At 56.4% G+C, this 26,904-nt stretch overlaps 1 protein-coding gene across 7 annotated transcripts; it reads right to left on the bottom strand.

Moving 5' to 3' along the window:
* NT5C1A (5'-nucleotidase, cytosolic IA) lies at positions 1-24,587 on the bottom strand. 7 transcript variants are annotated; one of them, XR_011390767.2, is made up of 7 exons: positions 24,330-24,587; positions 17,688-17,855; positions 16,762-16,891; positions 15,198-15,320; positions 12,782-12,966; positions 10,298-11,023; positions 1-238 (listed from the first exon to the last, which is right to left on the bottom strand). XR_011390767.2 is itself a non-coding variant. In XM_051857948.3 (6 exons), exons 1-6 carry the CDS (start codon positions 24,462-24,464, stop codon positions 10,658-10,660), a joined length of 1,107 nt encoding a protein of 368 aa, XP_051713908.1. In that variant the 5' UTR covers positions 24,465-24,587; the 3' UTR covers positions 3,698-10,657. The 7 variants fall into 7 exon arrangements, 2 of the variants coding, with proteins under 2 accessions (XP_051713908.1, XP_089157073.1); XR_007924096.3 differs by having other exon boundaries at positions 10,570-11,023; XR_016211099.1 differs by lacking the exon at positions 24,330-24,587 and adding an exon at positions 23,649-23,808 and having other exon boundaries at positions 10,570-11,023.
* Positions 24,588-26,904: the final 2,317 nt, after the last annotated feature.

Genomic DNA, 26,904 nt, shown 5'->3' with positions numbered 1-26,904 from the left:
TTTCACTTTTTTTTTAGATTTTATTTATTTTTTGAGAGGTAGAGTTACATGACAGTAAGAGGGAGAGACAGAGAGAAAGGTCTTCCATCTGCTGGTTCACTTCCCAAATGGCTGGAATGGCCGGAGCTATGCCGATCTGAAGCCAGGAGCCAGGAGCTTCTTCCAGGTCTCCCATGCGGATGCAGAGGCCCAAGCACTTGGGCCATCTTCTACTGCTTTCCCAGGCCACAGCAGAGAGCTAGATTGGAAGAAGAGCAGCCAGGACTAGAACCGGCACCCATATGGGAAGCCGGCGCCGCAGGCGGAGGATTAATCTATGTGCCACGGCGCCGGCCCCCAAATTCACATCTTAACAGTGAATGGAATAAACCCTTTCTGCAAATCAGTTCATTTAATCCTCACAATAGACCCTATGACCTCAGTGCTGTTATCACCATTTTACAAATAAGGAAACTGAGGCTCAGAGACATAAGGTTGCTCACTCATGGTCCACAACTAGTAAGTGGCAGGGCGGGGCCGGCACTGTGGCATAGCAGGTTAAGCTCTTATCTGCAGCACCAGTAGTGGAAGATGGCCCAAGTCCTTGGGCCCCTGCACCCACGTGGGAGACCTGGAAGAACCTCCTGGCTCCTGGCTTTGGATCATCCAAGCTCTGGCCGTTGAAGCCATTTGGGAAGTGAACCAGGGATGGAAGACCTTTCTCTCTATCTGAAACTCTGCCTCACAAATAAATAAATAAAATCTTTAAAGAATATAGGTATGTTGGCTGGTGCCATGGCTCACTTGGTTAATCCTCCTCCTGTGGCGCCGGCATCCCCCATGGGCACCAGGTTCTAGTCCTGGTTACTCCTTTTCCAGTCCAGCTCTCTGCTGTGGCCTGGGAAGGCAGTGGAGGATGGTCCAAGTACTTGGGCCCCTGTACCCGCATGGGAGACCAGGAGGAAGCACCTGGCTCCTGGCTTTGGATTGGCGTAGCTCCGGCCGTAGCGGCCATTTGGTGGGTGAACCAACAGAAGGAAGACCTTTCTCTCTGTCTCTCTCACTGTCTAACTCTGTCAAATAAATTAAAAAATATATATATATACATATAGGTATGTTGTGGAATAGTTAAATCTAGCTAACGAACAAATGCACTACCTCACATAGTTATCATTTTTGGGGTGAGAACACTTAACATCCACTCTGAATTTTTTAAGAATATATCATTGTGGGGCCGGCGCTGTGGCATAGTGCAAAGCTGCTGCTTGCAGTGCCAGCATCCCATGTGGGGGCCGGTTTGAGTCCTGGCTGCTCCACTCCTGATCCAGCTCTCTGCTATGGCCTGGGAAGGCAGCAGAAGATGGCCCAAGTCCTTGGGCCCCTGCACCCATGTGGGAGATCCGGAAGAAGCTCCTGGCTTCAAATCAGCCCAGCTCCAGCAGCTTTGGTGAATTGGGGAGTGAACCAGCGGATGGAAGACCTCTCTCTCTCTCTCTCTCTGCCTCTCCTTCTCCCTCTGTGTAACTCTGACTTTCAATAAATAAATGTTTTTTAAAAAAGAATATATCATTGTTAATTATAGTCACCCTGCTGTACAATAAAAATATATTTTTAAAAGATTATTTATTTGAAAGGCAGAGTTACTGAGAGAGGGGAAGGAACAGACAGAAAGAGAAAGAGAAAATGATCTTCCGTCTGGTGGTTCACCCCGCCATATGGCTACAATGGCTCGGGCTGGGCCAGGCTGAAGCCAGAAGCCTGGAACTCCTTGGGCTATCTGCTGCTTTCCTAGGCACATTAGCGGGGAGTTGGATTGGAAGTGAAGCAGCTGGGACTCACTCGTATGAGACGCCGGCGTCGCAGGCAGTGGCTTACCCCACTGTGCCTAAATGCCAACCCAATAAAGATATTTGTAAATGACCTCTTGGCAACTAAAACTGACCTATAGTAAGCAGAAGGGTGGGGGAAAAAAAAAGAACATGCAGTTCTCAAAGGGAAGGCAGGAAGAGGAAGGAGGAAAAAACTACACTCACAATTTGGCCAACCCACGGTCCCTTGTCTTCCAGCTCCAAGTCACAGTCACATCTCTGCTGTGTCATGGTGTTTGCCCCAAATGCAATCTGAGATGATGTGAGAGAGCAGAGGATTCCGTTGTGGCCAGAGGGTTGGGTTTGTTTGTCCAGGGCCTGAGGAGGAAGGGCTGCCAACTCCTCTTCCACCCCTGCCCTTTCTGTCACCTTGGACATGGTCCATTGGCTACAAACCAGCATAAGCAGCTCTGGTACCATGGCCGTATGAATGTTATAAAAACTTGACAGTGAGACCGAGATTTCAGGGAAAACAGTTTGCATCGTGTCCCCAAGTAGATGACTCTAGGGCCCACGAAGGAGTGTGCTGGAAGGGGTGGAAGGAAGTGGATGAACAGTTGTGTCTCTCTCCATCAGTAGTGCCTGGGTAGGGGCAGGGGGGACGGTGGGGAGACTTCAGGTTGGAAAGTCAAGGAAGCACCTTTGCGTCTGGTCTTGCCAGGAGGCTGGAGAACGGTTAGGATAGCCTTGGAGGTCCTGGCTGCACCAGGCTGATGGAAGTATAGTAATGTAGGGTAGCCAGGCTCCAAGATGACCCTGAGGCTCTCCACTCCCTGGCATTTACACCCCGGTGTAGTCATCTCCCTCACTGTGTCAGCGTTGGTCTGGAATACCAGCAGAACGCAGCAGAAGTGAAGGTATGGCACCTATGAGGCTAGCCATAAAAGTCGGCGTGACTTTTTCCTGCTGTGTCTGAGAGTACCCACTCTGGGGGAGGAGCCAGGCCAGGCCAGGAGAACATTCGAGCAATCCCGTGACAAGGCACTGAGGCAGCTGCCAACGGCCACGTGAGTGTGCCCCGCGGGAAGCAGCTCCTCCAGCCCCAGGCACGCCGCGTGAGGATGGTCAGCTTGACTCCCCTCCTGAGAAGTCTGAGCGAGAGCCACCAGCTAAACCATTCCTGAATGCCCGCCCTGCAGAGCTCAAGGAGGAGCGGGGAGGAGGACCACGTGCGGGCCGGGGCTGGAGGTAGAGTGACTCTTCCTGCCCATCGCACACCCTTTCTCCTTTCCTCTTCTTTCTTACTCTATCCCCACACACCGGGGCCATGCCCGGAGGGAAGCCTTGTGCTGGGCTCAGGCTCCCTCACAGACTATCCCCCAGGGGCTCTTCGTGCAGGGGGTGGAGGTGTCTACAGGAAAACCCCAGCACCAATGCATGGTACTGCCTGTGTCCTAGAAGCATTTCTTTTTTCTTTCTTTCTTTCTTTCTTTTTTTTTTTTTTTTAAGATTTATTTATTTATTTGAAAGGCAGAGTTACAGAGAGGCAGAGGCAGAGAGAGAAAGAAGTCCTCCATCCACTGGCTCACTCCCCAAATGGCAGCAACGGCCAGAGCTGGGCCGATCTGAAGCCAGCAGCCAGGAGCTTCTTCCAGGTCTCCCATGCGGGTGCAGGGGTCCAAGGACTTGGGCCATCTTCTACTGCTTTTCCAGGCCAGAGCAGAGAGCTGGATCAGAAGTGGAGCAGCCAGGACTCGAACTGGCGCCCATATGGGATGCCAGCATCACAAGTGGCAGCTTAACCTGGTATGCCACAGTGCCGGCTCCTCTAGAGGCAGCCACAAGTTAGTTTGTGAATCCAATTGTGGAGAAAAAACAAACAAACAAAAAAACCCCAAAGACGATTCAACTGCATTGAAAACCTTTGATTTATTTTTATGGCTTTTAAGAGGCAGAAGCCCCTGTTGCAACAGGAGGGGACAGGACACGCATAAGAAGGAGACGGCGGGCTCCATGCTGACAAGCACATGGTGCCTGTAGCACATACCTGGGAAAAGGCTGCAAGGAGCCAGGCAGTGCAGGTGCCACCGGCGTGCTAGCGGCAGCCATGGAGGGTGACACTGGGGGAGGCAAGGGTAGGGTCATCCCAGGCCAGGGCAGCCGCACCGCTGGGGAAGCACGCACTGCCACCATTTCGGGAGGCACTTGGGAGGTTAAAGAAATTTGTGTGCACACAGTTTGAACACCAAGGGCAGAACCAGGTCACCCCCAGGGTCTCCTGAAGATCGCAAACTGTGCATCTGATGTTGGTACCCTCGCACTCCTGGTAATGTGAGTCTCAGAGACCCAACTCCCTGGGCCTGGGTCAGCTGGGCAAACTAGAGCTTGCAGGGCTGGTTCAAGCCCGAGATGCGTGGCATTTGGCCTGCACGCTGTTTCTCAACTTTCAACTCATTGCCAACACCTGAAAATCTGGATTTGTAGCTCCTCTTGAAAACTGGGGTGGCATTGCTGGCCACAGAAGCCACAGCAGACCCCGAGACAAGTGTCTGCCAGCCTCATCCTGCCTCAGCTTCACCCAGGCCTGCTTCCTGCCTGGCCCCTCAGCATAGGGGTTTGTGACCCCTGGCCCAGGCCTCTGGTCTTTGGTGACCTCAGAGGGTTTCATCCCAGCGGCAGCTACAGGTCTGGCCTAGGGGCCTTTATCCTAATTCTGTGGCTGTCAGCCTGTGCAGGTGCCCCACCCACAGGCCAGGAGCATGGAGTCAGCAAGCCCCGTCTACAGAGCTTTGGTTTACCTTACTGTGCAAAGATGAGCAACTGGCAAGTTCCCAGCCATATTTCACTTTCATAAATCAAACCACAAAGGCCTCTGGGGCATGGCCCATCAGGGAGCTACTTCCCAACCAAAGCCAAAGATAAGTCACTTCTGGGCCAGACTAGCAGAAGAAGGAATTCCAGCCTATGTTGGGATGGGCCAGGGGGCAGGGTGGGAGGCAACTCTCCTACCACAGCCGTGAGCTAGCTGGGCCACCTGTGTGCAGCTGGCAGTCATAGTATGAAGGGACTCCCTTCAGATTTTTGCAGTGCATAATCTGCCCAACTGGACATATTGGCCCTGGCACTGTTAGGGAGAAGGAAGAAACAAGTGGGCATGATGAGGCAGATACAGTATAAGGTTGTCTTAGTACAGATTCTAGCACTTCCCTCCAAGGCTGCAGGGGGTAGGAACAGGAGACAGAAAGTGGAGAGCCAAGACCCTGTAGGCCTGAGACTGGAAGCCGGAGAAGAAGGCTGGGACTCAGTAGCCCCCAAGCTGTTCCTGTGCAAATGCCCGTGAGACAATGGGCAGAGCCAGAACTAGTCCCAGGAAGCAGGGTGGCCCAAGGGTCTCAATTCTTAGAGATTTCCATTGGGACACACTTTTAGTGAAGAATAAACACACACAAACACACACACTCATCAGCAGTGTCTGAGCCATTGTGCATACCCACATGACCCCATGACCACATACGGGTATGTGCATACCCACATAACCACACCTTGTACAGGCTTTTGTCCTGTTGTACACTTGTACGTACATCCATACACACAATCACAGTGGTTACCGGTGAGAGCCATCAGCTCCTCACACAGGCGTGTCAGCAAACATTGCAGAGCACCTGAGGTCCTTTATGGCTGGAGAGAGCTGCTTGGCAGAGGGAGAGTCCAGCACAGCCCCAAGCAGCAAGGAAGGAGAGAAATAAACCCGTGAATACCGTGACCAAGGGGTCTGCAGCCTGAGGCTGGCCTGCAGTGCCGCCTGCTGGTGAGAGGAGTTTTGTACTCTGCTTCTAGCCGAGCGGACGATCCAAGGTGTTGGGGATCTGTCAGCCACCGAATGCTGTTCCTTTTCTCCCATGTGTTGGGCCCCGAGGCAGGTGAGATCCTGGCATCATAGTCTTGGAGAATGAGCATTCAGGACTTTGCATGCCTCCTGAGAAGCAATGCCCCAAACCAGTAAGGATAGCAAAACAGGTTTCAGCTTTCACACCAACTCCCACCCACTGGTGGTGCCTTCTCAGGATGCCGAGTTGAGAAGGATTCTGAGGCCAGGTCTGGGTGTAGAGGGGAATTACGCTGGAGCGGCAGCTGTGACTGTGGGTGGGACCACGCCTGCCACTCTGCAGGGGTTCTGGAACCTTCGGATGCACAATTCCATCGTGAGGGCAGCTGTGTTCGCTGTTCACACCCCAGTACCATAAGAAAAGTGCATTCCTACTTTCTCGGGGTTTGATCTGTAGCTTCGGGTCGGCTAAGCCCTTGCTGGGACCCTCTGCTGAAGAACTTCTTGCTTTCACAGAGCCTGTGGACGAGTTTTTAGATCTGAGCTGCTGAACGCAACGCGGAACACTTTTAATCCAAACCTTGTATGTTTGGATTAAGCCTTTCCACCTACCAGCACTCACAACTGCCCGAAGCCACCCAGGAGGCCAGCAATAAGTCAGAAGCACCGAGCCAGGCTGGGCAGAGGCTGGACAGCCAGCTGGCCAAGGAACCCCACAGCCTCCCCCAGGGAGGGAACACCCAAGTGAAATTCATGCATGAACAAATTGCAGATTACAACGGGCCATGGGCCTCTTGAAAGGGGTCGAAACCTGGTGGCTTCTCCTCAACTGTCAATCAGTGATCAATGGGCATGGAGCCCGTGTATCTGAGCTCTCTGCCCTCAGATGCTTAGGGGCATGGGACCTGCTTCATCCCCCCCAGGACAGGACTGGGCGAACACCCGTTCGCCTTAGCAACACCCAGGGGTCAGCAACCATTTTCTGTAGGGGACCATCCAAGAACTATTTTCGGCTCGGCAGACCCTGTTGTGACAACTCAACCCTGCTGTGGTGTTGGGGAAGCAGCCACAAACAGATGGAAACAGATGGACCCACTGTGTGCCAATAAAGATTTCTTCACAAAAGTAGGTATCGGGTCAGATGAGGCCCAGGCCCCTCTGATTTGCCAAAACAGCATTAATCCAAGACAGGAGTCTTCAAACTGGGATCCAAAGAACTTGGGTGTTGTTGGGAAGTGCTTCAGGGGGATTTATAAATGTTTGGCTCTCATTTAAATCGGTTTCTTGCTATGCAGGAAGCCATAGCAAACATGTACCCGCTCCAATGCATTCCAGCAGGCAGGAAGCCAACAGGACTGTCGGGAACACGTCTTCAGCAAAGGCCTCAGAATGAAGTTTCTCTTGATATGGGCGTCCGTATGGGAATAGACAAGGGTATTTCAGAAAGTTCACCGGAAATGGACTTCAAAGATAAGCTTATTTTGGTGCAAAATTGGTTTGCAATCCATGCATAGTATTTTCTTCGTTGTTCCATGAAGTTTCCAAAGTTCTCTCCTAGAAACAGGACGGCAAAATGGTTGAGAGCCTGGCCCCAGCATCAGACAGATACGAGTTTCAGTTCCAGCGCTGTGGGGCCTTGAGCAAGTTATTTTACCTCCTAAGCCAGCATGGCTGGGACACCATAAAACAGAGGGTTCTCTGGCCACAGGGCTGGTGCAGCCGCCTGCAGGCTGGGTTATGAGAAAATGGGAAAGTTCACAGTGGAAGGGCCACGGCCACCACGGCCTCCGAGGGACCCTCCTGGTGTGGAGGCATTTCAGTATTTTACTCACGAGTTTGTGCTAGTGCACACGAACTGGGTATTACTATAATGCCAAATCGACCTTGGATTTGAACTGCTTGCGGGTTTCTGGTTTTGTTTGTTTGTTTGTTTTGTTTTTCCTGGTATATTCTGCTACATTTCTGCTAATCTGATGGGGCTCTCAGGCCAGGGAGAGGGCTGTTGTGCAGTGATCTTGGCAACCTCAGTGTGCAGCAGCAGGGTGTCTGCTCCCCACGGGATCAGCACTGCGGACCAGCCTGTGCTGGGAACCGTGTTCTGCAGCACTTCTTTGGGAAATGGTGCTTTCCAGGGAAGGGGTGCAGATTTTCAGAAGTGGAGGCCTCTCTGCCTGAGCCATGCGGTCCCCAGTCAGGCCTGGGGCTGTGGCGCTCCTCTGGCTTTGTAATTTCCAGATGATGCAATAAACACTGCTCCCCGCACGAGACCATCAGGGCTGTCTGGCTGTGGCCTATGCCAGCCCCCAGCACCTCGGGCCGCTTACTCCCAGGCCAGAGATGCTCCCTGTGGTTTCTGTAATAGAATTTGGACCGCCCGGGGCTGTCTGTCCCTGTCTGTTAGTGGTGGCTCCAGGAAGATCCACGGCTTTTACTGCACCTTATCTTAGTGTTTCCAGTGCCATTCTGCTTCCTGAGAGCAGCTGTTCATCGTTCGGCCCCCGGGGCAGGACCTCATAGGTCTCAGAATCCCTGGAGTTTATCTCAATTGGGTGACATCTGGTGCTGTTGTCCCAGTGCATGGGTCACCCCACCCCTGGGCCAGGCAGCTTAATGCCATTCGGAAGCCTGGGTTGTACCCAGCCTTGCAAGCTTCATAGAACTACCAGCTCCATGAGTCCTGGAGACTCCTCCAAGGGGCAATTCTGATCCTGGCAGCAGATGGCTGTCACGTGGTCTGGCCCCCACTGAAGGTGACTCCGAGGCCAAGCTCCCCTCTCACCTGCTTTTCATGTTGTTGGGGCTGTTCTTGGGCTAGGCTTAGAGCTCCGGCAGTGGAGGGAACTCCAGACCAGGCCTGCGTCCTGAGGCCTGCTGTGTTGGCCACAGTGGTCCCGGCTATGCGAGGAAAACGACCTTGTGCAAAGCCATCTCCGACGCGCCCTTCTGAGTGCACTGGCGCCAGTGTCCCCTGATAAGACAGCCGCAGTGGGGGCAAAGCCTTCCTCCCTGAGACCGGCCGCTGGAGCTGCCAGCACTGATGGCAAAAGGCCAGCCCAGCACTTCTCTTCCAGCCCAAACCATCGCCAGTTTTAAGAAGCATCTCCATGTTCTTTTTCCTCCTTCCTGGGTTAACTTTCTGCTCCCCCAGTGCTCAGAATCTGTGCCCATTCAGACTCCAGGCTGAGTCCACCCAAGGGCAGAGTCAGGCCTTGTGCCGCCAGGCCCCCGCCCGCTGTGACGCTGCCTTTGGCTTCCTTCCCCAGGTGCTCGCTCACAGCTCGGACTCCTCGCAGGAGCTCCTCCTTGGTCCTCCTGGGGGCCGGCACCGCCGCTGCACACTCTCCAGAGACAGCCAGGTAGAGGTAGAGGGGACGGTGAAGAGGCACTGCGGGGGCTCCCACAGGGGTGGAGGATCCACTGATGCAGCTCGCCCCATCCTGGAATCCCTCGCATAGCATCCCAGTGACGGGGAGCTCATTCCCTGCAGGGCAGCTCCACCTGGCCTCCCACTCACAGGCTGGAGGATTTTGCTAGCGCACACTTCACCTCCTTCCCCTCGGAGCGGTCGCTGCCTTTGTATCCGTTGTCTCAGACCAGACACCCGCCGGCCGCCTCACACCTCACGAAGGTGGCACCGTGCCCTTGGGTGCAGCCTGGGTGACCGTCAGCTTCAGCCGCTGTGCTTTCTCCCCCTGCGTACAGCAGTAGCCAGATACTGTGCCTCTTTGCCTGCGGCACAGCAGGTGCAGTAACTGGGAGAGTGAAGGCTGAGGCAGGGGGTTGATGGGCAAGAACAACTGAACTTTGGTTAAAAGGAAAAGAAACTTTGATATGGCCGCCAATAACACGCCTCCCTAGGAAGAGCCTGCAGTGCCCCCTGCTGGCCTGAGGAGAATCTGCATGCTGGTGAAATTTACACTTTCTGTCACTTTCCACAAACCTTCCACCTGGACACAGACCCGAGATGGCTTGGGTTACAGAATCGCAGGAAGCAGAGGGGTCATCTTGTCTAGTGGTTTCCAAACACATCAAATTATTGGTGGGGTTGCTGTGGAGCACTGCACACTTTGCCCACTTGACAAAGGCCTCTGGGTGGAGGGACGGGCAGGCGGGAGACTTGAGATCCAGCTTCCACTCTGCGATTGAGCTGTGTAACCTGGCAAGGGTCCAGGTGAGGCCAGAGGAAGGGCCATCTTTGTGTTATTTGTTCATCTAGAGACAACGTCCCTTTTGCAATTGGCACAAAGATGTCACCCATTGCAGCAGCAGCCCTGGCACGGAGCGCTTCCTTCAGAGAAGGCAATCTGGGGGCAGACGTGGGCTGGGCAAGTGCTTGTGCCCCACAGCACAGTGTCCGGGTTTGATACCCGGCCCCACTCCTGACTCTGATTCCCGCTAATGTGTACCCCAGGAGGCAGCAGTGATGGCCCAAGTGATTGGGTTCCTGCCACCCACATGGGAGACCTGGACTGAGCTCCAGGCTCCCAGCTTTAGCTCTTTTGGGCTTCGGGGAAGTGAACCAGCAGATGGGCGTGACCCCCCCCCCCGCCTCCCAAATGAATAAATTTTTAGCAAAATTTAAAAAGAGGGCGCTCTTCTAAAACCAAGCTTCTTTGGCTAAACGAGAGTTTGAAAACCACCCGAAAGCTGGGAATACTGAGGCCCACAAAGGGGACAGACTTACTTAAAGTCGTGTGATGAAGACCAGGATAGAGCTTTGAAGCCAGATCCACTCTATCTCACTGGAGAGTTCTTGCTCTCCACTGAGCTGGTCTTCATCCCAGCCAGGCATCCTGGCGTCTCCGGCCCTCAGTCCCATCATCTTCTCCCTGAAACCCGGCTTCTCTGCCCCAGTCCTGCTGTCTCAGCCTGGCTCACAGCCCCGAGTTTTCCCTAAACAGGGGATGGTGAGAATGCTAGCCCAGTCCCACGATCTCCTACAGGCACCGCACTCACAGGGACGAGGCAGACATGCAGAAGGAACTAGCAAGGTCCACAGGGCGAGGTGTCCGGGTGCGACGGGGAGCCTGAAGCGGGAGCTCAGCTACTGTGCAGGTGGGGCCTGCTTTGGAGGTGAAGTTCGCCGGGGTGCCTGCGCCACGCCGTAAGGCACGTGGGCGGCCACGGTGCCCATCTCCTGAGCCCCAGCCACGTGGAACATCTGGTCATCAAAGAAGATGTGTGGGCGGATCTTCTCCAGGAGGGGGCCCTTGGGCGCACCAGCTAGGAACAGGGCCTCGTCCGTCTCCAGGCCCCAGCTGCGCAGGGTCTTGAGAGCCCGGGCCCCGGAACTGGCCGCACTGCGGGCCGTCACCAGGTAGGTGCGGATCGGGCACTCTAGCCGCAGGCCCTTGGCATAGAACTTCTTCTGCAGCCGGCCGAGCGCCTCCAGGAAGCCCTTTAGTGGGCCCTACAAGAAGGCACAGGAGCGGAGTGAGCTCAGCCTCCTCCCAGACACTGCCCCTCGCTTCCCTAAAGTCAGGGTGTGTTGGCTAGGGTGAGAAAGTGGCTCAGGATCCCAAAGTCTCCCAGGAGGTCCTGCCTGGATCTCTGGCGGGTGGGTGGTGCTGCAGGTCCCTGTGTCAGTTTGTGACTCTGTCCCATCATGATTGGAGCTGCGTCACAGGGGTCGGTCCTACAGCTCAGGAGCATGGCCTTCTGTGCCCAGCAGGAGGGAGGACGTTAGAAGTATTTTGTCACCTGGGCACAGGCACCCTCCAATCAGAATGGACCCCGGCTGTAAACAGCTGGGACAGACGGACCAAAGTGTCGCTGCTGAATGCCAACTTTGCCCATCCCGCCGGGCACCCTTGCGGCACAGGGAGTCACACTCAAGTTCTCCAGGGCAAGGATTCATTCTCGACAGCAGCCAGGACAAGGCGGCTCAGTAAGGACACAGCAACAAAGACCCAGACGATGATGAAGCAGCCAGAATTAAGGAAAGGCGGGCTTCTAGTCTTGGGGACCCCTCACTGTGGGTGACTGAGAGCAAGCAGCGGGCTCCTGGGCTGGGCCTGTGATTCAGTGGGAACACTCTGCTGCCCTGGATGCCCAAGGACGTCAGAGGGAACCCTCAGGAATGGAAATAAAATGAGCATTCTGGAGCCACACCTGAAGCCTGCTGAGCTCCTAAAGAGAGGGGCTCTGGGAATTTTGAGCACCTGCATTTTTGTTAAAAGCTCAAACAGGGGCCAGTGCAGTGGTACAGCAGGTTAAGGTACCGCCTACAATTCTGGCATCCCATATGGGATTGCCAGTTCCAGTCCTGCTGCTCCACTTTTGATCCAGCTCCCTGCTAATGTACCTGGGAAAGCAGTGGAAGATGCTTGGGCCCCTGCGCCCATGTGGGAGAACTGGATGGAGTTCCAGGCTTCTGGCTTAGGCCTGGCCCAGCCCCTACCATTGTGGCCATTTGTGGGAGCGAACCAGCAGATGAAAGATCTCTCTCTCTCTCTCTCCATTGCCCTACCTTTCAAATAAATAACATAAATCTTAAAAAAAGAAAAGTTTAAGTAGGAGCTCCCAGGAGGGCTAGGAAATCCCAGTAGCTCCAAGTCCAGGGAGTTCCCCCCAAGCTGTAGGACACAGTTCACTCTTGGGTGGACACTGAGCCCCACCAACAGGCGGCACAGAGGAGATAGTGTGCCCGGGGTGCCCTCCCTCCTCAGCTGGCTCACCCTGCTCAGAGAGGGCCAGGGTTCCAGAGAGACGATGCTGGCTACAGTGAGAGAGGGTGGGGCAGAGAGGGACTTCAGAGACGGGGGTCTAGAGAGAGAGAGAGAGAGTGGGGGTTCAGAGAGGGGATGGAGACTTCAGAAAGGGGTCAGGGGCTTCAGCAAGGGGGCAGAAACCATAGAAAAGGGATTGGAGCTGCAAAGAAGAGAGAGCCTTAGAGAGAGCCGTAGAGAGAGCCATAGAGAGAGCCGTAGAGAGAACCATAGAGAGAGCCATAGAGAGACCATAGAGGCTGCAGTGGCGGGGTGGGAGCTCGGTGAGGGAGAGGGGCTCAGGGAAGGGTGGCAGCTCACTGGGGAACCCTCAGGGGTCAAGTGACAGGGATGAAGCCTGGAGGTTTGGTCAGGGACCTGGCTGGAGTCCGGGGAGGAGGTTCAGGCCCTGGGGAGCCGCCCTGTCGCCCGCCGGGGCTCGGGCCGTGCGGGTGCAGCACCTGGGCCAGAGGCTTGTTCTCGTGAGCCTTCTCGTGCTCGAAGAACCTGTCCAGCCCGTGGGCCTTCACGATGCGCTCCGACTCGTCCGAGAAGAGCACGGCGTCCCCGTCGAAGGCCACGCGCAGCTGACTCTGGGACACGGTCACGTCCCTGCTGGGGCTGAAGATGGTGGCAGCCGCGATGCCTGGCAGGAGAGAGGCAGCATCGCCCGGCGTAAGTCCAAGCAGGCTGGGTTGCCCCAGAAACTCCGGTCCCAGCGGCTCACCCAGGAATCAGGGCAAGGCGATGTCAGTGATGCAGACCTATGTGGGGGTGGGGGGAGCCCCGACTCTAACCGGGCCTGGGCTGCTCTCTCACTGTCAGTCTGCCCACGCTCTCACCTTCTCTGGGCTGAGGTAAAATGAAGGCCTTCTTAGCTCTGTGTGGGACTGGCATCTCGAACTGCCGTGTGGGGTGGAGGGTGGGCACCCTCAGTCTACAACCGCAGTGGCACCCAGGCACACTTCCTCGGGGCACCTGGCTGTCCAGGGTTCATGAGACAGTGCGCCCTGGGCAGTAGCACCAGCTCCGGCTGACTGAGCAATGTCTGCAGCCCTGGGCCCCTCCAGGGGGTCATGGACACCTGCTGGACGCCAGGCTCCAGGCTAGAGCTGCGCTGGACCGCAGAGCACCAGTGCTAGGAGGCTGCAGAGCTGGGGGCTGCGGAGCCCATTCTGTAGTCTCTCCCGAGGCCACTCCCTGCCTGCCCTCTGGGACTGGAGCATCCCGCAGAGCTGTGGAGGAGGGAGCAGAGCCAGCCTCACAGCCACTTCAGTAGCTTGAGGATGCTACAGGCAGGCCCAGACTCTGGGCATCAGACCAGGCGCTGTCTACTCTGCCACATCAGAGCCCGGGTGACCCAGAAACACTGCCACCCTGAGAAGGGCCTCCCCCAAACGCCTCCCTGCTCCCCAGCCCGAGATCAAGTTGCCCACGCGCCAGTGCCAAGGTGCTGACCCAAAGGTGCGACACCAGTCTGGGGAAATGGCCTTTGCTTCCTGGTTAAAGAGAGCCTCTTTGGCCGGTGCCATGGCTCACTAGGCTAATCCTCTGCCTGTGGCGCCGGCACCCCGGGTTCTAGTCCCGGTTGGGGCTCCAGTTCTGTCCCAGTTGCTCTTTCTTCTTCCAGTTCAGCTCTCTGCTGTGGCCCGGAAGGCAGTGGAGGATGGCCCAAGTGCTTGGGCCCTGCACCCGCATGGGAGACCAGGAGGAAGCACCTGGCTCCTGGCTTTGGATCGGCACAGTGTGCCAGCCGCAACGCGCCAGCCATAGCGGCCATTTGGGGGGTGAACCAACGGAAAAAGGGAGACCTTTCTCTCTGTCTCTCTCTCACTGTCTAACTCTGCCTGTCAAAAATAAATAAATAAATAAATAAATAAATAAAAAGAGAGAGCCTCTTTGAGGGCAGACTTTTGCTGCAGAGGGTAAGACACTGCCTGGGACCCCTGCATCCCATACTGGAGTGCCTCGCTTCGAGTCCCCAGCTCCACTTCTAATTCCGACTTCATGCTTATGCGCACCCTAGGAGGAGGCTCCTCATGCAAGCTGTTGGATCCCTCCACCCAGGTAAGAGACCAGACTGAGCTTCTGGCTCCTGGCTTCATCCTGGCCCAGTCCTGGCTGTTGTAGGCATCTGGGGAGTGAACCAACAGATGGATGATCTCTCTCTCTCTCTTTCTCCCCCCTCTCTCTCCATCTCTGCCTTTCAAACAAGTTAATTAAATTAAAAATAAATAAGAGCAAGCCCCGTGGCACTCTGAGCAGCTCTGAGAAGTGAGTCAGCAGGGCGAGAGGCCGGGCTTGCAGGCAGGAGGCAGCACGGGAGAGGAGGATAAAGTGACTGTGTTGCTGCCTGATAGAGGGACCTGCCCCTGGCAGCCGGGCAGTGCTTGCTCCGCTGTGGGCTCTTCTGTCTCTGGGCAAAAGGATGCATGCGTGGTCGGGAGGGCTGCGGCTGTGGATCTCGCCTGAACTGCCCCTTGGCACTTGCAGCTGGGTCTCCTAACCTCCCCACAGCCCCGGCCAGTCCAGCTGTTGGCAATGACCCTCCCCGTGGTCATGCAGAAATCAGAATTTCTTCCGACTGACATGGAAGCCTCTCAGAACCGGGTGGCTTTCTGGGAGGTAAGGAGGGTTTCCATGGAGACAGAGGCTGGGGGATGCTGGTGAGTAAAAGCCTCCTTCACAGAGCAGGGCCAGAGTTAGGAAGTAGAAAAGGTATGGGTGTATGGATCAGGTCGTAGGAATGAAGGATGGGCTCCCCTTCTGGTTACCATGGCAACCCCAGCACCAGCTCCGAGCTGTAGGCCCAGGCCTCTCATCTCTGGCTCCCCTTTGCCTGACTCCCCACGCTCTCCCCTCTCCCCACTGACTTACCTTCATCAATGGCTTCCTGCACTTTCTCCGCGTCAGCTGACAAGTAGAGGTTGGTGTGATAGGCCTTGAGGTAGCAGATGGGGCTGTTTCCACCTGTCATGCAGAACCTCTCGATGAACAGGTCTGGGAGGAGGACGAGAGAACCCAGGTGAGGTCAGGGTCAACCCTCAGGGCCTCAAAGTGGTCCCTCTGTGCCCAGGAGATGCCACCTTGGTTCTGAAAGGTGGCAGGCTGCAGGGGGATCTCAGGCCCATGGCCCACCTCCATGCCCCTCCATTCTTCGTCCACGAAATGGGAATGATCACGTGATCACGTCTCTGGAGCAATCACCCGGCTCCCAGCATCCTCTTGCAGGGAATCCTCTCCTCGTGATGTGTGACCCTGCCTTTTGTGTGGCAGCCGATCTGATAGGTGCAGATACCCGACCCGAGACGGCCCAGCAGGTACCCTCCTGGTATCTAGTCCCCAGGGCTGTGTGGGCTCTGAAATAGTTTCTGGTTTCTAAATGGATGCTGCTCTGAGTCCACTGGGTTACCCAACACTACCCCACCCCATTACCCAGGCCCCCTGTGTTCCCCACCGTCCACGGCAGGTAGGCATGGCCGGACTTCTGCGGGGCCCAGTACACAGGCACTGTCGATCCTGGCTGCCCAGCATCCATGTCACATAAGTGGTTAAATATTTTGAATATCGCCTCTGTTCCCAGCGATTTGAAATTAGCATTTTAAAAATGCCAACCAGACTGTCCTGGCTGCTTAAAACAAGGCCATGTAAACCTATAAACGTACATTTATGTCTCTCCCTCTCCAAACTGGATTTTTCTGCTTTTCCTGGATATGATTTTATATTCAAGAAAAGCAGAGCAATCCAGTTTAGGGGGGAGAGAGACGAGGGGGAAAAAAAGGAACAAACTTGCAAGAGAAGCACAAACAAGGGCTCACGTGGCCCTGAGAGGAGAATAAACCTGGAGAGACCAGCACTGCTTGGAGCCAAGCCCTTGAAGGCCCAATCTGGCTTCCTGCCCTGGGGTTCTGAGACACCTCTGTAACCCAATAAGAAATTATTTTCTTCCACTTCAGCTGCCTTCGGAGGGTCTATTACCTTCAATTCTGAGCTTGGTCTTAGATACAAAGCCCTTTTGCTCTAATAATAACACCTGATTTTCCCAGGAGCCTTGGGAGGCCTGACGGCCCCATCCTAGTTAGGGAAACCGAGGCACGGAGGCAGAAGTGCCCTCCCCAATCACAGAGAGCAGGGTCTGTGCCGTGTGCACTGGAGCTGGCTTGCGCCGGCTTGCAAGAGACCACACTTGACCTTCAGGATTTTGGGAGCTGGATAGGGAGCTTGAAACCCGCCCAGTAGGAAGATCGACCCCCTGAAAACCGATAATCCTGCAATTCAGGGTTTGGCTGGTTTGTGTGAGGAGCCAGCTTACCAACACGCAACTGGGATTCCAGTTTGCTACCACTTCCCTCTGCAGGGTCTGGAGCCTTCCCTGGGGCTGGGGCTGGGGCTGGGGCTGGGTGTGTGTGTGGGGTCCCGTGGTTGGAGCCCCCGTGCTCACCATAGTGGTTGATGCTGTTGATGAGGCGGACCCCCACTTGAGCGTGGTTGTTGGTTACGAGCACGATGTCAAAGAGCTCCTCGCTGTCTGGGTACAGCTCGCGCAGCCGTCTGTTCACAGCCTCCAGAGCCTGTAAGGCACGGAGGGCTCTCATGATGTGTGACCCTGCCTTTGGTGTGGCAGCTGATCTGATAGGTGCAGATACCCGACCCGAGACGGCCCAGCAGGTACCCTCCCGGTCATCTAGTCCCCAAGGCTGTGTGGGCTCTGAAATAGTTTCTGGTTGCTAAATGGATGCTGCACGGAGCCCTGAGGATGGCACCTGGAGTCGGTGGCCAGGGACCCAGTGAAGGGAGGCGAGGGGGTCAGGGGTCAGGCTTGGGAGGGGATAGGTGGCCATGGACTCCCTCGTCCTGATGCTGTTCTCTGCCACACATGCAGGTGGTTTACTGCTCAGGGCACCTCACTAAAGAGCTGAGTGGGAGGGACCGATGTCGTGGCGTAGTGGCTGAAGCCATCGCCTGAGATGTTGGTATCCCACACAGGCACTGGTTTGAGTGTTGGCTGCTCCACTTCCGATCCAGCTCCCTGCTAACATGCCTGAGAAAAGCAGTGGAAGATGGCCCAAGTGCTTAGGCCCCTGCCACCCACATGGGAGACCCGGATGAAACCCCTGGCTCCTGGCTTCAGCCTGGCCCAGTGCTGGTTGCTGTGGCCATCTGGGGGAGTGAACCAGCAGATGGAGGATTCCCTCCATGTCTCTCCCTCCTCTGTAACTCTGGCTTTCAAAATAAATAAGTAAATCTTAAAAAAAAAAAAAAAATGAGGTGAGTGGGTGCACCCGTCCAAAGAGTCCCCCTTTTCCTTACTCCGACCCCCAACGGGAGCTCTTTGCTCTAACCCCTCCCAGGGGGAAGCACCCTCACCTTCACGAAGGGGAAGGCGGGTCCAGGGCCGAAGGGCTCGTTCTCGTGCTCCAGCTGGTAGCGCACGTACTGCTCCACGCCCTGCTCCGTGTAGATCCGCTGTTCCTCGTCCATGCGGAACAAGGCTCGGGAGGACACAGCGACGGTGACCGCATTCTGAGGCTTGGGCTGCACACACGCAGGAGAGGGGCCGCCGCTCAGACCCCCCCCCCCCCGCCCCGTGCAAGCCCCTCTGGGGACCTGGAGAAGACCCAGCCGGTCTCTGCCCTAAAGAGGTCCAGCTTTGGGCAGGAGCAGACTCAGGCCAGGACCCCGCCCTGGGCAGTGAGAGAGAGGGTGGCTCCCCACCTAGGAGCACAGTGTGTTGGAGGGACAGGCCCTCGGGGAGATGGCAGCCTGCATGGCCATCTGGACAGGACAAGAAAATGAATACCACGTATGTGGCCAGAGCAGGACTGACGCTTGCGATGGTCTCCAGATGGTTCCCATTACCAAATGGGAGCTCCATGCCCTTAGGAAGAGACAGTGCCCAGAAACATGACGATTACATAAGAAATTTCACCTCCAGCTCCGATCTGCCTACTGAGCTCCAGCCTGGTGTATCTGACTGTGCCGGCTGACTAACAGACACTGGGACTCAATGTGCCAAGGCAAACCTGATCCCTGCCCCCGTCCCACTTCCTCAGCTCAGAACTCAACACCACCATGCACTCACGGCCCAAGCAGGAGCCCCGAAGGCAACCTCAACCTCCAGTCCCCTGGCCGGTCATCTCCACGGGCCTCCACCCACCTCTCCCTGCATTCCCTCCCACAGTCCCGGCCACCGGCGTCTCTCACCCCCTCCAATCTGTTGTCCACACTGCTGTCAGGGAGTTTCCTGAAATTCAGGACTCATCACAGCCCAGCTCTTCTGCGGGTGCCCAACCCTTCTCAGAACACGGTAGGCAGCCTTCAGGACGCGGTAGACTTCCGACAGACCCCAGCCTCTCTTTCCCAGCTTTGCGCCATCTGAGCCTTCTCCCTGGCAAGCACCCCTTCCCTGTCTTCCCCTGAGCCTTTGCACCTGCTGTTCCCTTTGCCCCAAATGCTCTCTGTTAGACCCTCTACCCAGCTAACTTCTACTCAACCTAGAGTCTCCCCTAGCTGCCGTCTCCAGGAAGTCTTCCCCACCCTTGGTCTCCATCTGGGAGCTCTTCCACCAGTCTCCTTAGCAAAATGTAACACTTGCTTATTTTGCTATTTCTCTCTCTAGGAGGCGCAGGAGACCTGAGTATTTACTTGTTATTTTACAGCTAGTATTTGATACTATGCGTGGGAGGTAAACCTTTGGTGTCCCTGAAGTCACAGAGTCCAGTAGGAAAAAGTATGGACACAAAGAGAACCTCTCTGGGGGCCGGCGCCCTGGCACAGTAGGTTGATCCTCCACCCGCGGCACCGGCATCCCATATGGGCCTGGTTCTAGTCCTGGCTGCTCCTCTTCCGATCCAGCTCTCTGCTATGGCCTGCGAAAGCTGTAGACGATGGCCCAAGAGCTTAGGCCCCTATACCCATATGGAGACCCGGAAGAAGCTCCTGGCTCCTGGCTTTGGATCGGCACAACTCTGGCCCTTGCAACCATTTGGGGAGTGAACCAGCAGATGGAAGACCTTTCTCTCTGTCTCTCCCTCTCACTGTCTGTAACTCTACCTCTCAGAAAAATAAATAAATAAATAAATAAAACCTCTCAGGCGGGCAGTGCCCTCATCTGGTCCTACCTGTTCAAAGTACTTGCTATACAGTAGGTGCTCAGAGGATTTTTCTAGTGGATACAAATCGGACAAACACTTACTGGCTCTCTGTGCCAAGCACCCGAGTCCTACCTAGGAGTGGTCCTGGTGAAGAGCTGGCCCCTGCCCTGTGGTGCTCACAGGCTGGTAGGGGACAGAGATAGGTACACAGAGGGCTCAGGTGCAAAGAGAGGGGAATGAGTGGCAGAGCAGAGGTGAGCGCAAGGTTTCGGTGCGAGGGCTCTGGAGGAAGATGTCATGGGAGAGGAGGCCCTGGCATCCTGGAGCAGAGCTTGATGGAGGAGTGGGGTGAGGGCAGGCCTGGGGAGGGGCACACGGGGCATTCACAAAGCTGCACAGCGGCCAGGGCATGGGGGAAGGGTGCAGGCGAGCCCAGAAGAGTAGGCAGGCACTAGATTGCAAAGGACCTCCTCTCAGATTCTCAGAACTCCCTCCCCAAGGCTGGAGTCTGAATCGTGTGGCCCCAGAAAATGTGTATGTTGAAATCTTAACTCCCAAGGTGATGTATTAAGAGGCAGGGCCTGGGGCCAGCGCTGTGGAGTAGTGGGTAAAGCCGCCACCTGTAGTGCCGGCATCTCCTTTCAGCCGGTACCAGATCAAGTCCCAGCTGTGCCACGTCCTATGCAAGCTCCCTGCTATGGCCTGGGAAAGCAGTAGAAGATGGCCCATGTCCTTGGGTTCCTGCACCTGGCGTGGGAAACCTGGAAGAAGCTCCTGGCTTTTGACTTCAGATCTTTTCAGCTCTGGCCATTGCAGCCACTTGAAGAGTGAACCAGCGGATGGAAGACCTCTCTCTGTCTCTGTCTCTATAACTCTGCCTCTCAAATAAATAAATACATCTTAAAAAAAAAATAGGTGGGACCTTTGGGAGGTGATGGAGTGGGGGCTCATGATGGGACTAATGTCCTTATAAAAATCAGCCCCCCGGCCCCCCCCCCCGCTGTCCTTGTCCACAAGTGAGTGGGAGGGGCCTCAGCAGACAATGGGAGGGGCCTCAGCAGACAATGAGACTGCCGGCACCTTGACCTTGGACTGCAGCCTCCAGAATTCCCGTTGTTTACAGCAGAAGCCACTGGCCTAAGGCACTCCTTTATAGCAGCGCAAATAGACTCAGATACCCACCTCTGCTGGAATGGAGAGAGCGCAGCTGCACCTCTGTACTCCCTGGGGAGGATCAGAACGTGGGCATCCTAGTGGCTCACAGATACCCCGCTTCCCACCACCTCTGTGACCTGAGCTCTCCGGGGTAACGATCCCCAGGGCATTACAGAGGGGGAGAGGGGGCTCACACCCCCAATTCTGGCTGGGTCCTGAGAGGCCTGTGGGCTGTAGACTCAACTCCACTGGTTCTTTGTGGGGTCAAGCCTGGGACAGACACGAATCTGCTGCCCAGGTGGCTGTGAGCAACTTCCAACCAGTGAGCCTGAATTCTCAATGTCGCTTAATGATAATGAACTTAAATAGCCACTTGGAGCGAGTGGCAGTGTACCTTCAGAACTTAAAATAGGACTGGGAGACCCAAGAGTGCCCCAGCTTTTAACCCTAACCCAGGTGACGCATGTGGCCCACAGGGTCGCTGTGAGGCAGTGGTGGGACGGGTGCCTCCCCTCCAAGGCTCAGCCCCAGTGCCTCTTCCAGGTGCCCAGCACCATGGCCTGTCTGTCTGTGCGTCCTTGGGCACCAGTGTGAGGGTTCAAGGAAAGAAAGTGGTGTTAAAGAAAAAGGAGTGACAGGCATGGTGGTAGGTGGGGTTAGAAGGGAGAAGACACCCTCTCTCGGCAACCCAGGAAGCCTGTAGGGCAGGGGTGGGGAACCTGTTTTCTACCAGGGGCCATGTGGTATTTATGACTTCATCTATGGGCATACAAAATTATCCACTGCTAAACGAGCCAGTTATAGATGTATTAAATTTTGAGACCCTGTCTGCCATTGCCTTGGCAGGGCCGGGGGCCCAAGATTTTGCGGGTCCTACCCCTGCTCAGACACGGCCCTAGGGAGGAGGAGTCCAGGGCTCAGAGGTCCTGGGCTTCTGGGGGAGCCGCAGATCCCAGACTGTGCAGGCTTTTGGCGGAGCTGAAGGAATAGGTGAAAGGGCTGGCCACAGCTGGGGAGGAGCTGAGCACCTGCACACACGCAGAGGCAGGCCCCCCACCAGGCACAGAAATCAGAAAGAAGCCCAGATCGATCCCAGGCTGAGAACCGACCTCCATCAGGGGCTCAGTCTGGGAGCTCGGAGTTCCAGAGAGCCAGGGTCCTGCCAGCACACTCTGCTGTCCCCCACCCTGGGGTGTGTGTGTGTGTGGGGGGGGAGCTGAGATGCAGGCTGAGGACTGGCTTGGGGGATGGAGATGGAGGGACAACAGAGGGCAGCTCGGCCCCAGCCACCCTGACCGCCCCAGGCTCCAGGAGCTCCCATTTAGGCCAGCACAGTTCCAGACACAAACATAGCCCGAAGGCTGTTCTTTCTAGAACTTCAGAGCAGACTGAGCGGCTCTGGGCTGAGGAGGTCCTCTGGCCCCCTGAGGTAAGGGCCCCCAATGGTTAAATATTCACTCAGGTCCCTGGGAACAGGAGCAAACCCAGGTCAGGCCCTGATGGGGCCCATGAGGCCCAAAGTCCCCAAAATAGCCTATGGGAAGAGGGGCCCCCACAGGGAGGAGCAGGAAACCTCCAGGCTGCCTTCTTCCCAGCGAGCAGGGAGGGTCAGGGGCTGACCAGGGGGTCGTGACCGGCAGCTGGTCTGGAGCTCTCCACGTTTCCTTGGTGTCTGGGGAGGAAGTGGATTTTGAGCATGGAATCATTTGCTACTCAGTTCCCAGCATCCATCCCCTCTTGCCATGCCTGGGGATGTGACACAAGCCAGCTTCCTGTGCAGGCAGGGGCCACTCGCTGGTGTGCCTGCTGCCACGCTCAGCCTCTCCAAGCCCCTCCCGAGGAGACGATGCCCCGGAGCGATCTTTCTGAAATGCCAAATGGGACCAAGTTAATCCCCTGCTGCAAAACCCTGCAATAGCTCCATAATGGTTTTCACGTTTTGCAAAAGTAGGTTGACCTTTTATTTCAATGAACTCTTGGGCAGAACTCCAATATGTAAGCTAGATATTGCTATAGATAATTGGCATAAATTCATTTTACAAATTCAAATGCGTCACATTTATATGATTATGTTGATCATAAAGTCAGCCAATGAAAACCACCCAGTTGTCTGGATGACAGCAAGCTTGCAACTCGGGGTTAGGATGCCAGAGCACACTTCGGCTTCAGCACCCAGCCAGTTGGCTCCCGTGTTTTTCGCACAGCATTGAGGAAGTCCTGATTTACATCAACGTGTGGTTGTAAATTATCAGAAGCAGTTTGCTTTGTTTTGTTTTAAAGCCTGGCCACCTCAGGATGTTCTTCTTTGACACAAGATTACAGGAAGAGCTTTATTCTGAAGTTTGCGAACAAATAAATACATAGCAAGCAACCTGCCACACAAGTCAATTGGTTCATGGTCTCCAAGATGCTAAAATTTCCACCTAACACATTGGAGGAACTTGGGTCTTAGAACGCACTTTGAATTGTCTAGGACGTAGATTGAAGAAGGAAGAAATCTGATCCATACGTGTGCAGACCCTTGGAAACGTGGGGTTCCGCGGAAGCTAGTTTGAAAACCCAGAGCCCTACTCAGGTGAGGTGCCTAAACAAGGCGCTCAAGGGCCTCCAAACCTCCCCTCCCCTACAACACCCCACCCCGACCCCCTTCTCCCAACAACCCTGCACTTTCCTACCCCGTGCGACCTGGCAGTACATTTGCCGGTCCTGCCACTGCTCTCTGTCCAGGCAACTCCACCTTCCAGTCAGCTCGTTCCCCAAAGCCGTCCCCAGTCTGAAGTCTCACCGCACCGTGCAGGGTCTCTAACCTGAGCCCCCACCATCCCCACAGCACTGGGAGCTCCGGACACAGGCAGTCAGCCTCCTGCATTTCTCAACGTCCGCACTGCCGGTGGAGGCTTGGAGGTGCCCCGGGAGTGACTGTGGACAGGGTGGGCCTCCTTGGGCCCCAATGCAGGCTCGAGCTTCCTGGAGGGTGCCTGTGGGCCAGCCTCTGTCCTTGGTCCCTTCCCCAAGCTCTGAGATCGCAGAAGCTGGAGGGAGCCACGCCCAGGGGCCCACCAGGGCATCATGGACTTGCCTGATGAGGGAGAGGCTGGCATCCTTGCAGGGGTCAGGGGTCGCAGGGATCTTAATGCTCAAGGCGAGGCAAGCAAAGCTCCGAGCTGGAGCTCTGGGTCAGCGGCGGGAGCCCTGGCAGATCGCAGATCCCAGAGCCTGGAGCTGGCAGCTCCTTTCCCCTAGGACGCAGGGAGGCAGTTCTCGCAGCCCAATGCGGAGAGCCGGGGTCCGGGACCCGCTGCCCCCATGGCTGGGCGCGGAGGGCACGGCGGGGAGGGAGGTTTCCAGACTCAGGTTACCAGAGCCCGGGGCGCTTGGCAGCGCTGATGTCCGCTTTTGCCAACAAGTGCAGCCCGCTCAGGGAAATGCTGGGGCCGGGGCCACCAGCCCGGAGCTGGGCCCTCATGACAGCATGGGGGAGGGGGATCCTGGCGTGGAACTCAAGGCCCGGGGGGGTGGGGGGGACCAACACAAGCACCAGAGCAGAGCTCCCAAAATAAACCCGAGCCCGCGCCAACTGCCGAACGCGTTCTGGAACCGAGGAGCTGTGCCCCCTCCCGGAGGGGAGCCAAGGGTTCCTTCCTGGGGGTGGGGGTGGAGGGTGGAGGGGCGGGGCTGGCGACCCCTTCCCAGGAGTGACACCTCCCCTTCATCCCCCCCCCCCCCCCGCACACGCACCAAGCCGGCACCCTGCTTTTACCGATTTGGGTTTCTTCTTGGGCGCGAGGTTGTCGTAGAAAGTCTTGGCTTCCTCCCAGCGCGGGGCCGCCGCCGTCTCTGCCCCAGGCCCGGGCTCGCGGGGCTCCTGGGGCTCCCGGGGCTTCTCGGCGTCCATGCTCCGGCTCTGAGCCCGCCCGGCCGGAGCAGGCGCGGCGGAGACGCGGAGCTCGCCGGGCCCAGGCGGGAGGGAGGAGGCGCACCCCAGGCGCGAGCCGCGGAGGGCGGCGGGCGGCGGGGAGGGTGGCGGGGGCGCCGGGGGCGGGGCGGGGTGCCCTGCTCAGAGCTGTGCTGCCAGCGCCGCTGCGGAACGCACAGGGGGCACAGCTGAGAGCTCGCTCCCCCACAGCCTCCTGCCCCTATCGCACGGGGCTGCGCTGCCTCCCTGACTTCCTGGAGGAGGGGGCCTGGAGCCAGGTTTGTGGCCCACTGCGGGTCCGCGAATACAGGGGCGACGTGCAGGGGCGAGGAGAGAGGCCAGGCCTGATAACTTTTTCCCCCAAAACGGAAAACAGAAAGCTGCCGTCCTCTCCTCTGCTTGTCCCCGCACCCACCCCTAGCTAGCCGTCCCCCTTTCTACTCGTGGCCAGGATCCTGGGACCTTTCTTTCAAACCCCAAGTCCATTCCGCGGACTGTGGGAGGTGGGATTGAGGGTGAAGGCACTGCTCCATCCAAGAGCAGGGGCCCGCTCCGAGTGGAGAGAGCAATGGAAGGAGGGGGCCAGCCAGCAGCCCTTCCACGCCAAGGCGAGGGTCCCCTGAGGTCCACTAAGAGAACAGGTTCTCCTACGAGGGGCTCCTGAGGTCCACGGAGAGACCAGGCTCCCCTCCTCTTGGCTAGCCACCCGGACGGAAAGGACACATAGGGACTCTGAACCTGGACTCCTGCTGGTCCTCGCGGTAGCCAGAAGAGGGCGCGCGTTCCCTCCCAGGTTCCCCCTGCGGAGCTCGGGATGCGCAGTTGATAAGCTAAAAGGGGCTGGAGCGAAGGAGGGTAGAAGAGGGGCGTGGGAATCAGATATTCTGAAACTACCATCCCAGGATCCGAGAGCATTATCCCATTGGCGCAGAGCCCTGTACTGCCTCCAGGGCGCCCACACCAGCCCCACCCATCTGCAGGTACAGGGCAGGAGGAAGACAAGTGACTCAGAGGTGGGCACAGCTGGGTGGGAGCGGCAGGAGAAATAGCTTAACCAGGAGGACCTCTGGCTGGGAGGGGACGGTAGGATGGCGGGGTCTGCCCAGCCTCCAAGCACGCCTTGTGTTGAGGGAAGCGGAGATAACAGCAATGAATGGTTGAGGACCGAGGGAGGGAACCGTGCTTAGCTATGTTCTTCTGCAGGCATAGGAGGCTGTTTCCCAGGCTCCCCCCCCACCCCTTGGCAATGTGACTGTGACACTCCTTCCGTCTGCAGGTGGGCTCCAGTCTGAGCTGGCTCTGAGACCTGCTTTTTTTTTTAAATTGCTTTATTTGATTGATGATGGTGAGGGTGGGGCAAGGGGCTGGGGGGTGGGGAGAGAGAGAGAGAGAGCACGCTTCCATTTGCTGCTTCATTCCCCAGATGCCCACAACAGCCAGGGCCAAAGTCAGGAGCCGGTAACTACAGCTGAATCTTCCTCATGGGTCCTTTGGCCATCATCTGCTGCCTCCCAAGGTGTGCACTAGCAGGAAGCTGGATAAGGAGCAGAGTAGCCAGGACTCGAACCAGCACTCTGACCTGGGATGCCAGCGTCCCAAGCAGCAGCTTGGCCTCCTGTACCAGGGTACCCATCCAAGAGACTTGCCTTGACTGCAGAATACAGCAGAAGTGATGCTATGGCCCTCCAAGCGAAGTCTTTTTTTTTTTTTTTTTAAGACTTATTTATTTATTTGAAAGGCAGAGTTACAGAGAGAGAGGGAGACACAGGGAGAGTGAGATCTTCCATCCTCTGGTTCACTATCCAAATGGCCACATGGCAAGAGCTGGGTCAGGCCCAAGCCAGGAAGCTGGAGCTCCATCCAGGTTTCCTATGAAAGTGGCAGGGACCCAAGTTCTTGGGCGGTTTTCCACTGCTTTCCTGCATTAGCAGGGAGCTGTACTGGAAGCAGAGCAGCCGGGACTTGATCCTGCACTGTTACATGGGATGCCAGTAACTTGCTGCAGTACAGTGCCAGTCCCCCACGCTTAAGGTCCTTGCAGATGCCATTTTTTTTCAAGATTTATTTATTCAAAAGACAGAGTTATAGAGAGGCAAAGGCAAGGAGAAAGAGAGGTCTTCCATCCTCTCGTTCACTTCCCAGGTGGCTGCAACAGCTGGATCTGCACCAATCCGAAGCCAGGAGCCAGGAGCTTCTTCCAGGTATCCCACACAGGTACAGGGGCCCAAGGACTTGGGCCACCTTCTACTGCTTTCCCAGGCCATAGCAGAGAGCTGGATCGGAATTGGAGCAGCCAGTACTCAAACCGGCACCCATATGGAATGCCAGCACTGCAGGCGACGGCTTTATCCGCTAAGCCACAGCGCCGGCCCCAGCAGATGCCATTTTTGCCCTCTTGGAAGCCAGCTACTAGTATGGT

Source organism: Oryctolagus cuniculus, chromosome 7 (genome assembly GCF_051225735.1).
Source record: "Oryctolagus cuniculus isolate XC-2025 breed Fujian yellow rabbit chromosome 7, ASM5122573v1, whole genome shotgun sequence".
In the NCBI taxonomy this organism is placed as follows: domain Eukaryota; kingdom Metazoa; phylum Chordata; class Mammalia; order Lagomorpha; family Leporidae; genus Oryctolagus; species Oryctolagus cuniculus.
Note: the sequence above shows the minus strand (reverse complement) of the source record. Positions and strands in the feature narration are given on the sequence as shown.

Excerpts from the sequence above, each read along its gene's own strand:
- NT5C1A (XM_051857948.3), bottom strand. The coding sequence starts at position 24,464 with ATGGACGCCGAGAAGCCCCGGGAGCCCCAGGAGCCCCGCGAGCCCGGG. Across the intron at positions 17,856-24,329 it reads CCAAGAAGAAACCCAAATCG|CCCAAGCCTCAGAATGCGGT; the intron begins GTAAAAGCAGGG and ends GCGTGTGTGCAG. Across the intron at positions 16,892-17,687 it reads CCGCCTTCCCCTTCGTGAAG|GCTCTGGAGGCTGTGAACAG; the intron begins GTGAGGGTGCTT and ends CGTGCCTTACAG.